The sequence below is a fragment of the Rhipicephalus microplus genome, chromosome 6 (genome assembly GCF_043290135.1).
Source record: "Rhipicephalus microplus isolate Deutch F79 chromosome 6, USDA_Rmic, whole genome shotgun sequence".
NCBI classification, from domain to species: domain Eukaryota; kingdom Metazoa; phylum Arthropoda; class Arachnida; order Ixodida; family Ixodidae; genus Rhipicephalus; species Rhipicephalus microplus.
Window position 1 is genome coordinate 35232615 of NC_134705.1, and position 17267 is coordinate 35249881.

Genomic DNA, 17267 nt, shown 5'->3' on the forward strand with positions numbered 1-17267 from the left:
TGGGTAGGCCCTTTGTTTCGGCGTAGCGAGTGAGGTAACTAGTAGCTACTACGATTCATTTGTTTCCCAAGTTCGACGTTGGAAACGGCCCCAGTAGGTCCATCCCGATTGGTTAGAACGGTTGGCGAGGTGGTGGGATGGGGTGAAGAAAGCCTGTAGGCCTTGTCGGTGGTGTCTTTTGTCGCTGACAGTCTCGGTATGTCCCCACGTAACAAGCGACGTCGGCGGTACTGAGGCGCGGCCAGTAGTACCTTTCTTATATCCTCGCGAGCGTGCGGGAAACACCAAGGTGTCCTGCCTTTGGATCATCGTGCAGAGCCTGGAGGAGTGCTGGTCACAGAGCTCAAGGCACCACAAGGAAGTACTTGACTCGAAGCGGCAAAAAGTTCTTCTGAAGAAGGCCGTTTCGGAGCAAAAATGACGCAAATGCCCGTTTGTACCTCTTCGGAAGTGCCCGTTGAATGCCTTTGGTGTCCTGCCCTCGAGGTATCTGAGTAGCCTCATAAGTTCCGAGTCATCTCACTATATAGCGTTTAGCGAAGTCGTCGGCAGTTATCATTCTCAAGAAGCAGTCGTCATTCAGGTCTTCGGGCGGTGGTGCGTCGACGGGGGCTCGCGGCAGGCAGTCGGCGTCGGAATACGTGTTTTCTGCCGTACTTGTAGATGACGGTAATGTCATATCCTGAAGTATCAGGCTCCATCGGGTGAGGTGACCTTTAGGGTCCTTCAAGTTAGCTATCCAACACAAGGCATGGTGGTCGCTCACGACTTTAAAGTGCCTGCCGTAGAAGTAAGGACGAAACTTTGACGTCGCCCAGATGGTGACAAGGCACTCCTTTTCTGTTGTGTAATAATTTCTTTCTGCTTTCGATAATGACCGGCTAGCGTAACTAATAACCCTTTCAGTCAGTCAGTTTTCTTCACCAGGAAGGCGCTGTCTTTTACGCGGCTTGCATCAGTGTGCACTCTTTTTCGGCGTTTTCGTCGAAATGCGAGAGTAACGGAGGCATCTGTAAGCGTCGTGTTAGTTCCCCAGATGCTTCCTCCTGTAGGGTTGCCCACTTTAACTCGACGTCAGTCCTCGTAAGGTTTGTGGGTGGCTTGGCGATGCGGGCAAAGTTTTTGACGAAGTGCCTGTAATAGGCGCACAGGCCGAGAAATCGACGCACAGTCTTCTTGTCGGTGGGCGGTGGAAATGCAGCGATGGCGGCTGTCATTTGCGGATCAGGTCTGACTCCGGACTTGCTTATCACATGGCCCAAGAACGAAAGTTCCCCGTACGCAAAGCGGCAGTTTTGTGGCTTCAGGGTGAGTCCGGAAGTCTTGATGGCTTGAAGTACAGCTTCAAGGCGCCGAAGATGATCGTCAACGCTTGAGGAAAACACGACGACGACGTCCAAGTAAACGAGACAAGTCTGCCACCTAAATCCTGCTAGCACTGCGTCCATAACGCGGTGAGAAGTCGCAGATGCCGAGAAAAGACCGAAGGGCGTCACCTTGAACTCGAAAGGGCCGTCTCGTGTTATAAACACAGTTTTTTTGTCTCTCTCATCTACTTCAATCTGCCAATAGCCTGTCTTGAGGTCCGTCGATAAAAAGTATTTGGCGTTGTGGAGTCGACCGAGGACGTCGTCTATTCGGGGGATAGGGTATACGTCCTTCTTCGTTATGTTGTTGATTCGGTGATAGTCAACGCATAAGCGTTCCCGCAGGGGCGCCTGCGAAAGTAGGCGTTTGGTGTGTAGCGACACCACGGACCCGAGCTAACGAGGGAGTTTCGGCTCCCTCCCACGCCTAGCCGTGCGTGGCTTTGCCGTGTCCGGGGAAAAGGGGATCCTGGGGGTTGAGCCAATGCTGGGTGATTGGACCTTTAAGGCCCCCCGGCAGAGGCAACACACCCCTTTGGCCCCGGCTTCACGTAGACGGCACCCCTGGGCTGACCCACCCAGGGGAAATCGGCAGTCGCCTTTTCCTATCTCTCTCTTCCTACATCTTAGCCTTTTCTCGTCTTTAAATCTATCCTGTCTTCTTCTCTCTTCCATTTACTTCCGATTTTTCCTGGCGGCAAGGGTTAACCTTGTGTAATTACTCAACCTTGAGTAGTTATATTTGGTTATAGTGGCAATGTACGGCTGGCGTCTGCAGCCTTATGCTATTAAGTGCTTCAGCGTCCCCTGGTTGGACTCCATGGTGGGTGGTCGCCATTGCTGCCGAAAAAAAAACTACACTACTATGGGAACACCTGCATTTCCCCGTCTACTAGATCGTCCTCCACCTAAGAGGGGACGCACCGATGACATCTCAATTTTCAGCCAACCCAGACAATGTTTCCCCAAATTCCATGTTGTGCACAGCGAAAACCCAACAAAACAAGCCAGAGTCATATCTCCATTTCTTGTTGCTAAATCTCTGACTGAGGTCTTTGGCCCAGGATACAAGGTTACAAAAATGGCTAGCGGAGACCTTCTCCTTGAGCTGCCGGAAAAACACCACTATGAAAAAATTGGCAGTCTCGTAGCATTTGGTAACATCCCAGTATCTGTTTCACCTCATAGATCAATGAACACCTCACGCGGAGTTGTTTCAGAAGCAGACCTTCTTGAAATGTCTGAACAGGAACTGCTTGAAGGGTGGAAAGAGCAAAATGTCACAGATGTGAAACGAATCGTCATCAGACGAGAAAACAAAGAAATACCTACCAAACATTTAATACTCACCTTCGCATCTAGCACACTGCCTTCATCTGTAGATACAGGCTACATCAAACTATCTGTCCGTCCCTACATTCCCAATCCAAGACGGTGTTTCAAATGTCAACGATTTGGTCATGGTTCGCAGAACTGCCGGGGTCAGGAAACTTGTGCAAGATGTGGTGGCCGCGGCCACCCATCTGATAACTGTGTTACCACGCCCCACTGCGTGAATTGTGACGGGGAACACGCCGCGTATTCGCGTTCGTGTCCTAACTGGAAGAAAGAAAAAGAAATCATCACTCTTAAAGTCAAAGAAAACATCACATTCAAAGAAGCAAGACGAAGAGTGTCGCCATTTTACGGCGCAACATATGCTGATGCGGCGCGTCAGGGGGCAACGCCGCACCAGCCCTCGCCACCCCTTCGGCCTGCGCAGAGCGAGCCGTCGGCTGTGGCACCTGCCCCCAAGGCGGCTGTAGCCCAGGCTACACCGCCTACTCCCAAACAGAGACCGGAGACTCCAGAGTCTTCGGGTCTCAAGGCCTCCCCTCACCAGGCGAGGCCCAAAATCCAAACTAACAGCCCGCACGTGCGGGCATCCAGTGCCTCCGAGGAGGCAATGGATACGTCGGCACCCGTGGTGCCGAAAGAGCGGCGTGGCTCCTTGGAGCGCGCCAAGAAAACAAAAAAGCAAATAACAGGGCCTGGTGACGGCCCTGTTAAGTGAACTCAAACTCCCCGTCTAAACAGCCACTCGCTTTTCGTACACACAGCATTATTTTACATTCACCATGAACACTCAAATTATACAATGGAACGTCAGGGGCCTTCTCAGAAACCTTGACGACATCCAAGAACTCCTACACGAACACTCACCAAAAGTGCTGTGTGTACAAGAAACACACCTTAATTCAAAACACACAAATTTTCTTCGCAAATACGTTATTTTTCGAAAGGACCGTGATGATGCCATGACATCATCCGGAGGTGTTGCCATCATAGTGAATCAAGGAATTGCATGCACACACTTACAACGCCAAACATCCCTTGAGGCAGTGGCTGTTCTAGCGGTTCTTTTTGATAAACTAATCACAATCTGCACTATTTACATCCCTCCTAGCTATCAGCTGCAAAAACGTGATTTACACTCTTTAATTGATGAACTTCCGGAGCCGTATGTTCTCCTTGGAGACTTCAATGCGCATAGCAGGCTATGGGGAGACTCTCGTTGCGACGCGCGAGGTCGACTGATTGAACAATTCCTTCTCTCGTCGAACGCATGTCTCCTAAATAGAAAAGAACCAACCTATTATAATCTTGCACATAACACCTACTCCTCCATAGACCTAAGCATAGTGTCTCCATCTCTTGTGCCTCTACTCCAGTGGAAAGTCGTCAGTAATCTGTACGGAAGTGACCACTTTCCCGTAGTTTTGAGCACAACTACAGCAAATGAGTGTACACCCCGTGTTCCCAAATGGCTCATAAACAGAGCCGACTGGGAACGGTTTCATACCATCGCTCGTATAGATTGGAGTGACATATGTACTTTAAGCATTGATGTTGCTGTCGACTACTTCACAGCTTTTTTGATTGATGCTGCAACAAAATGCATCCCACAAACAAATGGGCACCCAGGAAAACGGCGTGTGCCATGGTGGAACTCTGAATGCCGAAACGCGCGCAAACAGCAAAACAGAGTTTGGAGGCTGCTTCGGAACTCACCAACAGCCGAAAATCTTGACACCTTCAAGAAAATAAAGTCTCAAAGCAGGAGAACGCGTCGGCAGGCCAGAAGAGAAAGCTGGCAGAAGTTTTTGTCAGGGATCAATTCATACACACAGGAGGCTAAAGTCTGGAACATGGTCGGTAGGATAGCAGGAAAACAAGTACACACACTTCCACTCGTGGATACTCGGGGTGATACCTTGGAAGATCAGGCAAACTTCCTCGGTGCACACTTCGAACAGGTGTCCAGCTCATCCCACTATACTGACACTTTCCAAAAATACAGAACAAGAATAGAAAAGCAGAAACTTGAACACAAATGCACTAGATCCGAGGCATATAACCAAGCTTTCAGTCTAGCTGAGCTGCAAATGTCTCTAAACTCCTGCAGTACTTCTGCCCCAGGTTCTGACCGTGTGGTGTATGAAATGTTAAAAAACCTACCAATCGAAACACGAAAAACCTTACTTTGTTTGTACAATGCTATCTGGTTTTCTGGCGCTATCCCTACCTCCTGGAAAGAGGCTATTATTATTCCCATTTTGAAAGAGGGCAAAGACCCTTCTTTACCCTCGAGTTATAGGCCTATAGCACTTACAAGCTGCTTGTGCAAAGTCTTCGAAAAAATGATAAACTGCCGACTTGTACATTTCCTTGAAACAAATAATTTGCTCGACCCATTTCAGTGCGGGTTTCGAGAAAGTAGATCCACCACAGACCACCTTGTTCGTATCGAGGCACAGATCAGGGACGCCTTCGTCCATAAACAATATTTTCTCTCTGTATTCCTCGATATCGAAAAGGCTTATGATACTACATGGCGTTTCGGAATTCTAAGAGACTTGTCCCACCTTGGCGTGCGCGGAAGAATGTTCCACATAATCGAAAGTTACCTGTCAAACCGGACATTCCGTGTCCGAGTGGGCACGGCTCTTTCCCAGACATTCGTCCAGGAAACAGGCGTGCCACAAGGTGGTGTACTTAGCTGCACACTTTTTCTCATCAAGATGAATTCCTTGCACTTGTCCATCCCCCGCAATATGTTTTATTGTACATATGTCGACGACGTCCAGCTTGGCTTTAGATCTTGCAACCTGGTAATGTGTGAGCGACAGGTTCAGTTAGGTTTAAACAAGGTCTCCAAATGGGCAGAGGAAAACGGATTCCGACTGAACCCACTAAAGAGCACGTGTGTCTTGTTCTCCCGAAAGAGAGGCATGCACTCAGAACCTGACATTGAATTGAACGGTCAACGTCTGTCTGTCAATGTGGAGCATAAATTCTTAGGATTAATCTTGGACAACAAGTTGACCTTTTTACCGCACATCAAGTATCTAAAAACAAAATGTTTAAAAGCCATGAATGTTTTAAAAGTGTTGTCACGTACTACGTGGGGTAGTGACAGGCAATGTCTCATGAATCTGTATCGAAGCCTCATTCGCACCCGCTTAGATTATGGGGCCATTGTTTATCAGTCTGCAACACAAAGTGCTTTGAAGATGCTGGACCCCGTGCACCATTTGGGCATCCGCCTTTCTACGGGTGCTTTTCGCACCAGCCCCGTAGAAAGCCTTTATGTTGAGTCGAATGAGTGGTCGCTTCACCTGCAGAGGACTTACATGTCCTTTGTTTATTTCCTTAAGGTGAAAGCAGATAAGAAGCACCCCTCATACCCCACTATTATTGATTTGTCGAGCTCCATTCTGTTTCAAAACAGGCCTTCGATGAGGCAGCCCTTCTCAGTTCGCCTGAAAAGTCTAGCTGAGGAAACTGGAGTCTCACTTGAACATAGTTTAATGGCTCCTGTAGCATATCTGCCACCGTGGCAGTGGCAGACTATAGACTGTGATGTGCCCTTTCTTGAAGTTACAAAACATGCGCCTATTGCCCATATCCGAACATACTTCCTGGAACTTCAACACAAATACACACGTCCTGAGTTCTTTACAGATGCCTCCAAGTCTAACTCCTCTGTGTCCTACGCTGCTGTCGGCCCATTCTTTTCGGATGCTGGCCCTCTACATCCAGGCACAAGTATCTTCACAGCGGAAGCCTACGCGATACTTGTGGCGGCTAAACACATCAAGCAATTACAAATACAAAAAGCAGTAATTTATACAGACTCCCTCAGTGTAGTAACGGCTCTGCACACTCTTAAAAACACAAAAACCCAGTCTTTGTCTCACTTTACTCCATTTTATGCACACTATACACACTCAAACAACATGTTGTGGTGTGCTGGGTGCCAGGGCACCGTGAGATTCAAGGCAACGTGAGGGCGGATCAGCTCGCTGCATCCGTCCACAAAAGCACTGCCCCTACACCCATATCAATCCCGGCCGTTGATCTTAAGCCGTCTCTCAAACGAAACCTCAGAGTATACTGGCAGAGCAAGTGGGATGTTGTATTTGTCGCATACTGGGAAGCAGCCCCCGCTGCGGGGGAGCGTTAATTGAAAGACTCCGCGGCGAAGAGGGGGAGGAGGGGCAACTCGGAGGGACTCGTTTTCGGGTGGTTCGCGTGACGGGCAATGCGAAAGGAGCGAAGGGCGTCCTTGACATCTGTTTTTACCTACAAGCCCAGCCGTGAAGGGAAAAGGGGGTGAGGGCCACAATGACCCTTCTCGAACACGCGGAAAGCGTTTTTTCCATCTGTCCTTGAAGACCGTCGCACGTGCGGGGTGCGGAGGAAACTCTTTGACAATACTTGTACTTCTCTGTTTGCTTTTCCTTTTTTTCTTCCCCTCTCTACGACAGCGGTACATAGCGAACGAATAAACCAGTCTTCGTGATGCGTTCAAACTGAAAGGACGTGTTTTTTCTCTGTCGTCGTCTCACTAGAAAAAGTCTGCCTCCCTGCTATTCCGCTACAACATTTTTTGGTGCCGAAACCCGGGAATTAGGGACCCAAAGATGGACATCGACAGGATGAAGCGCAAAAGGGCCGTGGTGCGAACGTCAACAACAAAGCTGCTCAATGACATCGCTACCATGGAGGACGACGCGTCACTCGGTGAGCTTGAAGAAAAGATCAACCTTCTCACCCTTAAGGAAGACTCACTCAAAGAGCTAGATCGGGAAATTGAGATTGGCGTAGAAGATGATGCATTAGAAGAGGAAATTGCATGCTCCGAGAACTACAAAGAAAAGATCAACGTGGCAAGGACTAAAGTACAGCTCATGCTACGTGAGCTTAGCTGCACTAACGCCGCATCAGTGAGCGCTTCGCTAGATCGCACCTCAAGTTCCTCAGATCAAAGAGAATCTAGCCGTAACATCCCGCAAGTAACCCCCACAGTAAAGCTGCCAAAACTAGAGATAGCAAAGTTCAACGGCGAGCTTCGACAGTGGCAAGGCTTTTGGAGTCAGTTCGACGCGACAATAAACGCTAATCACCACCTGTCAAACGTGGACAAGTTCAAGTACCTGAACAGTTACTTAACAGGAAAAGCAGCGGCTGCTGTTGCGGGTCTTGATTTGTCCGACGGAAACTACGAAGTTGCTCTCTCGCTGTTAAAGGAAAGGTTCGGTCGTAAAGAAGCCATAATCGAGGATCACATGTCCAGACTGCTCAATATCAAGTCAGTGCGTGACTCGCGGAACCTCAGCCAACTTCGGAGCCTCGTTGACGAAGTAGAGAGAGGTGTACGGAGCCTCACTTCTCTTGGCGTCGGTGTCAGCACGTACGGAGCTCTGCTCCTGACAGTAGTAAAGAAGGCGGTGCCTGCGGACCTTCATCTCGAATACTGTCGACGAAAGGGCGCTACTACAGGAGGCAGTGAACTGGAGGCATTTGCGCATTTTTTGAGAGTCGAGGTAGAGGCACGGGAGATTATACAGCGGGCCGAAACACCAAGGGGCATGTGTGTAGAATCGTCTGTCGAAAACCGTAACAGCACCTTTAAGGCGGCGAGAATGTCTTCAGCCGCTGCACTGCATACCATGACCAAGGAGAGAAAAGGGTGTCTGTTTTGTTCGTCAGGGTGCCACGAAAGCGGTGACTGCGATGCAGAGATGTCGGCAGCTGATAAAAGAGAGATGCTGAAGCGTGAGAATAGGTGTTTCCGCTGCACAGTAAAGGGGCACACGTCAAGAGAGTGCCGTAAGGCCAAATGGCTCAGGTGTGCCAACTGTAGCGGAAAACACCTCACGGCTATGTGTGATCCTGATTTCAGAGAATACCGTGGCAGTGGTGAACAGAATGCATCCTCTCCACCAGCGACAGGACAAGCCACAGTGCTAAAGTCTTCTCTAGGCTCAGAGGAGAAATTTATGTGCATGGAGGGGCATCAGTTTCTTCTGCAAACAGCACGAGCTTGGGCAGTGGGACCGCACAAAAGTACGCTTGTCAGGCTTCTCCTAGATGGTGGCAGTCAAAGGACGTTCATCCATCGCAAGTTGTCTGAAAGACTGCAGTTGAACGTGCTTGGGGAAGAGGAACTTAAAATCTATGCCTTCGGCGACAAGTCCGCTATAACCCGCACTAAAGCGCGTCTGGTCGAGCTGTGGCTGCAAAGCCAGTACGACGGGAAAAGGGCGCGAGTGGAGGCCCTCGAAGTTCCCTGCATCTGCGCAGATATAATGGCTGCGCCTTTAAAGTCAGTTCTTCTGGAACTTTCGAAATTTGGCTTGCCAGTCGCGGACGTCGCGCAGGGTGACGGAAGTGAAAACATTGATCTTCTGATCGGCGCTGATCATTATTGGGAAATTGTCACGGGATCCACTAAGCGCCTAACCTCCAAGCTGATGGCAGTAGAAACTGCATTTGGGTGGACAGTCCAGGGCCAGGTAGGCGCAAAAAGGTCACCAGGAGTCTGTCCCTCTGTTGCTGGCGTAATGCGAGTAGCAGTGAGCGAACAAACTAACAAAGAAATATCAGCGCAGTTGAGGTCATTCTGGGAGCTCGAACACATTGGTATCAAGGAACACGAACCAGCTCGCCACCAAGACGCAATCCAACAGCACTACAAAGAAACCGTCAAATTTGAGCATGGGCGGTACACAGTGTCTTTCCCCTGGAAGCCTATGGTTGATGAGCTCGACGACAACTACGAGTGCGCCGCGAAGCGTCTTAGAGCCAACACGACGCGCCTTTTGAAGGGAGATTCCTTGATCGTGGAATATGACGCCTGCATCCGAGAATACATCGAAAAGGGCTATGCAGAGCCAGCCAACAAGCATTGCAGCGCTTCGGAAGGTCCGGTGTATTACATGCCACATCAAGCAGTTGTTCGACAAGAAAGCCTGACAACAAAAGTGAGGGTGGTGTTCGACGCATCATCAAGTGCCAAAGATCGCCTCTCACTGAATGATGTTTTGGAAAGTGGTCCAAAACTTAATCCAGAGCTCATTGATTTGTTGATCAACTTCCGCACTTACAACATCGGCATCGTCGCGGATATTGAAAAGGCATTCCTTCAAATATCTCTGTCAGAGGGTGACCGGAACGCTGTGCGGTTTCTCTGGTATGCTGCCACTCCGAAGAAAGGTGAAGAACTTCCAGCGGTGGCGGCCTACCGGATGACGCGCGTTCCGTTCGGTGTTACATCCAGCCCATTCCTATTAGCCGCAACATTACGACACCATCTTGAAGGACTCCCAGAGCAGTATGCTGAGACTGCGAACATCCTGCGCAGCCATCTCTATGTTGACGACCTTGTGACAGGGGTCGACACCCTCGAACAGGGTAAAGTGCTATGCCAGGAATCAAGCGATATATTATCTCAAGCAGGAATGCGGCTCCACAAGTGGATGTCTAACGACCACGATTTAGTCAACTTCATAGAGGATGGGAACGTGGCGAAGAGGAATGCAAATGCCGAACTTCCTGCAGCCACCAAGGTATTGGGAGTAGGTTGGAATGCTCATACAGATAACTTCGAGTACAATCTGACCTCACTTCTTGAATTCCTCACCACCAGAGCCGACAGCAAGAGATTCGTATTGCAAGTCTCAGCCAGAATTTTCGACCCCTTTGGGTTTATCGCTCCTACAACACTGTACGTAAAGACAATGTTCCAAAGGTTGTGGGAGTTGGGAGCGGGTTGGGACGACCCCTTGCCAGAATTGATGCAAGCGGAGTGGAAGTGCTGGTGTGAAGAGCTTCAATGCATCAAGGCGGTGTCCATTCCGAGGATCATCGCAAGGGATTTCCGAGATGAAAAGACAGAGAAGGTGTTGCACATTTTCTGCGATGCCAGCCCAAAGGCCTACGGTGCTGTCGGATACGTTGCATGCAAGTCTGCTCAAGGAATAATCAATATAAGCCTAATTATGGCCAAATCAAGAGTTGCCCCTTTGAAGCGCCTCTCGTTACCCCGACTAGAGCTGATGGGGGCCCTCATTGGTGCTCGACTGTGCCACTACGTTGCCAAGGCCTTGAACCTCCAGAATGCTGCTGCCATCCTTTGGACCGATTCCACAGTGGCTATGCACTGGATTAAAGGAAACGCTGCCAGATGGAAGCCCTTCGTGGCAAACCGAGTATCAGAGGTTCAGGCGCTGACTGATCCCGAGGATTGGAGGCACTGCCCAGGACTAGACAACCCCGCTGACCTAATCACTCGCGGTATCCTCCCATCAGCCTTGTTAGAAAGCGAATTGTGGTGGAGAGGACCACACTGGCTTCACAAGGATAAGACGCATTGGCCAACGACCGGTGAGCAGAGCCCAGGGGCAGTAGAATGTCACCTGGAAGAGCGAAAAGTGACGGTGATGCCCGTAATATCATCGCCGTTCGAGGCAGTGCTGAAAGTAGAGGAGTTCAGCTCATGCAGCAGAGTCGTGCGCTTAACTGCGTGGGTCCGCCGCTTTGTCAACAATTGCCGCCGCGGGAAAGAAAGGAAAGGTGGTCCGCTACGAGCTGAAGAGGTGATCGATGCTGAGAGGTACTGGTTGACAACAACTCAAGGAGAAGCATTCAGTGACGACATTTCCAACTTGAAAGCCCAAAGACCACTGCACAAAGGCTCTCCTGTTCTGCCACTCAGTCCGTACCTTGACGGGGAAGGTCTCATGCGAGTTGGTGGACGCTTGCAATTCACCGACAACCACGAAGAGACTAAACATCCCATCATTCTACCTAGCACTCATCCCTTCACGCTACTGCTCATAAGGAAAGAGCACGTGAGAATGCTACACTCAGGGGTGCGCGACACCTTGGCGTCATTGCGAGAGTCGTATTGGATCATCCGAGGGCGCCAGGCCGTAAAAAAGGTTATCAAGCAGTGCCTCATCTGTCGCAAACAAAGTTGCCCTCAAGCCACGGAACCAGTGGCACCACTTCCAGCTGACAGAGTAACAGAAGGAAATCCGTTCGACACTGTCGGCATCGATTTCGCAGGACCTTTGATTTGTCAAGAGTCGCGCGGTGCCCGAAAATGTTACATCGCAATTTTAACCTGCGCTGTGACACGTGCCGTCCATCTTGAGCTCGTTAGCGACATGTCGACTACAGCCTTTCTCCTGGCTTTCAAGCGCTTCGTGGCTCGCAGGGGAATCTGCTCGACTATTTATTCGGACAACGCGCTAACCTTCAAGAGAGCAGCAAAAGATCTGAATGCAATGTTCACGCTACTAAAATCAGAGGAAATGCAGTCATACTTCGCCGGAAACCAGATCAGGTGGAAGTTTATTGTTGAAAGGGCAGCTTGGTGGGGCGGATTCTGGGAACGGTTGGTGCGATCGGTGAAGGTAGCGTTGCGCAAGGTGTTAGGTCGGAGCAGTTTAAGCTTTGAAGAACTCACAACTGTCTTGTACGAAGTCGAGGCCGTAATAAACTCACGCCCATTGACTTTCACCTACGATGATGCTCAAGAGCCAGAACCACTGTCGCCGGCGCACTTCCTCGTCGGAAGAAAGCTGACAACCCTTCCTCCACACCACCTGCCAGCCGAAATTCCGGGCGGTGACGCGCATATCTCACGACGCTGGAAGTACCGGTCTGCCATGGCTGAAGGATTCTGGAGACGGTGGCGGAGAGAGTACTTATTGGAGCTTCGATCGGCGCATCTGTCCCGGCCAACGACATCGAGTGACCTAAAGATAGACGATTTAGTTCTTTTAAAGGAAGATCATCTCAAACGACACATGTGGAAGATCGCCAGAATCAAGGAAACGTTCAAGGGCAGGGACGGCAGGGTGCGGGCCTGCAGTTTGAAACTAAGCGGGGGAACGGTGGTGAAACGACCAATACAGCTGCTTTATCCGCTAGAAGTCGACCGACAATGAGCTCAAGAGTTCGCTCATCCGGGGGAGGTTGTTGTATTTGTCGCATACTGGGAAGCAGCCCCCGCTGCGGGGGAGCGTTAATTGAAAGACTCCGCGGCGAAGAGGGGGAGGAGGGGCAACTCGGAGGGACTCGTTTTCGGGTGGTTCGCGTGACGGGCAATGCGAAAGGAGCGAAGGGCGTCCTTGACATCTGTTTTTACCTACAAGCCCAGCCGTGAAGGGAAAAGGGGGTGAGGGCCACAATGACCCTTCTCGAACACGCGGAAAGCGTTTTTTCCATCTGTCCTTGAAGACCGTCGCACGTGCGGGGTGCGGAGGAAACTCTTTGACAATACTTGTACTTCTCTGTTTGCTTTTCCTTTTTTTCTTCCCCTCTCTACGACAGCGGTACATAGCGAACGAATAAACCAGTCTTCGTGATGCGTTCAAACTGAAAGGACGTGTTTTTTCTCTGTCGTCGTCTCACTAGAAAAAGTCTGCCTCCCTGCTATTCCGCTACAACATGGGATACACACACACAAAACAAACTACACGTTATTAAGCCACACCTTGGTCATTGGCTGCCTGTATCGAAATCGCGTCATACAGAGGTAATACTAACGAGACTCAGGATAGGACACACATACACGACACACACACACCTTTTGTCCGGTGGCGATCCACCATTGTGTGACAGATGTGGTGAAGTATTGACAGTCCTTCACATTTTAATTGAGTGCAAACAATTGGATACTGTAAGAAAACAACACTTTCCATTACCCTACCGACAACATATACCTTTGCACCCTGCAATGTTCGTCGGTAGGGAACCGCTTTTAGTCACAAATCATTGTTAGCGTTTTTTAAAGAAATTCATAGTTTTCACATCATCTACCCGGGCATCCCGTAGCATGACCTCTCCAGAGAGGTTTTTGCTGCGGTGGTTACACAAGAAAGCACTTGCCTCACGGCCCTTGGACGCAAGGGTATGAACAAGTGAGGCACTTGTGCTAATGCCATACATATCCACCATCGTCTTTTATTATCACCAACTTTTGTCATCTCTTCACACCGCACACACCTTTCACGACATGGTCATGATTTTATTACTTGTATGTTTTTACCCGCCTTACCGCGAGGAATTTTATGGCCCTTATACAGCCGCATATCACAATCATTGTCCATGTTTTTAGTAAGATGAACTGGCGCTCTTTGGCCGTGAAATGGCCCTTGCGCCATAAAACATCAAACATCATCATCAACGCATAAGTGTAATGTTCCGTCCTTTTTCTTCACTAGCACCACTGGTGACGCCCATGGTCTTTTTGAAGGCTGGATAATTTCGTCGACTTGTTTTTTTATAGCCTCGTGTTCTCGTGTCGAAACTCTGCACGGACTCTGACAAGGTGACTTGGCAATATCTTTTATTGCGATTCGATGTTTTGCGACAGGTGTCTGCTGAATTCTCGATGAGACCAACTTCGACTTCGAAAAAAGAAAGAACGCTACTTTTAAAAAAAATGTTTTCTCAAACAACACTCAGACAATATTCTGGTATGTTCAGAAGGCACCTACTAGAGCAAAGTTTTTTCTTCTGAAATATTCTAGCGATTCACTGCTTTCCATCCAGCAAGCTAGCATAATTGCGTCTAATGCATGTTAGGCTACCAAAATGACTGGGTCGATTGGTATAGAGTGGTCCATACCTGTTGATGCCCTCTTAGACTTTGAAGAAGCTTTCGACAAAGTTCTACATTACCAGCTGCTGCTAAAACTTTCTCGTTTAAACATTACAAATGTATTCTTTTGGATTCGAATCTCTTTTACCAATGGCCAACAGAATGTGCATGCTAACTCTGTCTCATCTAGCCATTTATATGTAATCTGTGGTGTGCCGCAAGGTACAGTGCTCGTACCATTACTTTTTCTCTTTATATCAATGACATTCTATCAGACATCTCTTCTAGCATTCGTCTCTTTGCAGACGACTGCATCATATATCGTCCCATAGAAAATAGCGCAGATAATAATACTTTACAAAACGACTTTACCCTTATATCATAGTGGTGTGATAAGTAGTTAATGTCTTTAATAAAAAAAACTTCATTGGTATCTTTTCATCGCAGGCCCCATTACCAGTCAGCGTAATATACAGTTTCCGGCTCCGCAGTCTCAGCCGCTGAATTTTACAAATACCTTGGCGTCACATTCTTAAGTAACATTTCCTGGTCGGTCCGCTTTGCTATCATATTCAACTCCGCGAATCGCACTCTGGGTTTTCTGCGTATACAATTGATGCTTGCACCCCCGTCAGTTAAATTATTATCATATACTACGTTTGTTCGCCCTAAATTAAAAAATATGCATGTTGTATCTGCGATCCTCATCCATCTAACTTATCTAACGTTCTGAAATCGATTCAAAACCACGCTGCACGATTTATCTACTCTGGATATTTTTACAATTCCAGTGTTTCCAAACTTAAAATTCGGGCTCACCTCTCTATAGTCTAGAATCATGACGTCACATATCTCGACTACGCCTTTTTCACAAGTTTTATCATGCTCCCATCGCAATTCTAGCCATCCTGTCAGTCCATCGCACATCTAGCCGCACAAGCCATTCAAGCGCAGTATACCCTCCACCAGAACAAACAACCACTCATCTTCGCTCCTTCTCAGTAACAACCGCAAAGGACTGGAATGGTCTGCCTGCATCTACCGTGCACAGCCCTGACACTCTTATAATTCAAGATTACTCTCGAGCTATTTTTTTCGGGATTATTATCGATCCTTCATATATTACCCTAGCTGGGACCTTTGAGATATTAAAAATAAATAAATAAAAATAAAGAAAGAAATAAAAAATCTACAATGCTACAACACGTCAGGCAAACGTGCTGTCGTGAGACGGTAATCAAAAGGCATGCCTGTTAATGAGGCGTATATACCAATCACAGTGGCTTCCGACTTTGGATACAGGTCAACCACCTTTATAGCACCTATGCTTCCTCTTCCGACAAAGTGCTCAGAAAAATGTACTGGTAATACGAGCCGTGGATGTTTTATTCAGCTTGAAGGGTTTCTTAACTATTCCATTACAACAATGCAAGAAATTATTATGTGGAAAGTCACTGAACTCTGCTCCTCCTTCTGTAAGAGAAAGGCCGAGCACTGTCGCAGTTATGAAAGCGCAAAAAAAAAGAAATAAAGCACCATTTTTCTTGACGCGAACTAATACTGTGACACACAGTTAATTACGCATCTGTGCAATAACATTATAGTCAAACAATTTGATTGATATGTGGGGTGTAACGTCCCAAAACCACCATATGATTATGAGAGACGCCGTAGTGGAGGGCTCCGGAAATTTCGACCACCTGGGGTTCTTTAACGTGCACCCAAATCTGAGCACACGGGCCTACAACATTTCCGCCTCCATCGGAAATGCAGCCGCCGCAGCCGGGATTCGAACCCGCGACCTGTGGGTCAGCAGCCAAGTACCTTAGCCACTAGACCGCCGCGGCGGGGCTATAGCCAAACAATTTCACCCAGTAAGTACAGTAATATTATGAAACTGTATGACAGTGTCCTCGGCATTATTTTCTCTGCATAGATGGCGTAGACGTAGGTACCCACTGCACTGTATCGGCAGAACAATGCGGTATTTGTTGTTGTTCATCCGATCAATTGTAGCGATGTCCAGTTTTCAAGTGCGTAGCGCTCGAAGGGCTTGCTTGTCGTTCATGTTCTTGTCGTCCATTGATCTCATGTGGCGCGATCGTGCTCGAATACAAGTGCTATCAGTACAGGCCTCAAACAAGGCTAGAGATGCTCAAAACCAGGTCAAAATAAACTAACAAGTTTCTTTATGATATAATAAAGAAAAGTAACCAAACCATGAGATTGAGCTTCAAAATTGACTTGAAATCGCTGAAAACGTTTTGGAAGCATGCGACTGCCACCCCAACCACGCAAGAGCGCGTCCCACTACCTCGCTATAGGCACGTGATTTCTTCTCTCCCTCACTATATCAATTACTAGTTGATATGTCTAACTTACCTATAAGCGGCATTTCATTAAAATACACCAAATTTTCATAAGTATCCTTGCTTCCCTTTAAGTTACCTTTTATGCATGTCATTCCCTCGCTTTTTCTCGTTTCACTCTTTTCATTTTTATATGTTTCGTTTTTTTCTTCACAAATTCTACTGCCGCACGCTTCGTGGGATGTCGTGCCATTCTTCGGCAATCATCATCATCTTTCCGGCGTCGGTATTGCGATATGCTGCTAAAGCTGATTCCCTTGCAGATGATGATGGTGATGATGATGATGATGATAATAATAATAACAACAATAATAATAATAATCTTTATTGTCATCTTGAGTTGTACAAAACAAATAACAGGCCTGTCAAAGCCAGACGGTGGCCTGTGGGACTTGGCCCGGCTCATCGGCAAACGAGAGATGACATATATATTGAAAAACTTTTCATGTAAACAATCAGAGAAAGAATACATGTAACTCATTTACGCTACATTTAAAAACAATAACAATCAAGAATTAAATTAGCGGAAGCAATACTACCTAAACAGTAGAAATGTGAAGATGAGTATTGAAAAATTTTAAAGAGATTTTA

At 48.0% G+C, this 17267-nt stretch overlaps 1 protein-coding gene across 1 annotated transcript; it reads left to right on the forward strand.

Annotated features, from left to right (window-relative positions):
- The first annotated feature begins 7333 nt into the window (after positions 1 to 7333).
- Positions 7334 to 12649, forward strand: LOC119163042 (uncharacterized). The gene has a single exon (XM_037414975.2). The coding sequence runs from the start codon at positions 7334 to 7336 to the stop codon at positions 12647 to 12649; it is 5316 nt and encodes a 1771-aa protein (XP_037270872.2).
- The last annotated feature ends 4618 nt before the right edge of the window (positions 12650 to 17267 follow it).

Excerpts from the sequence above, each read along its gene's own strand:
- LOC119163042 (XM_037414975.2), top strand. The coding sequence starts at position 7,334 with ATGGACATCGACAGGATGAAGCGCAAAAGGGCCGTGGTGCGAACGTCA.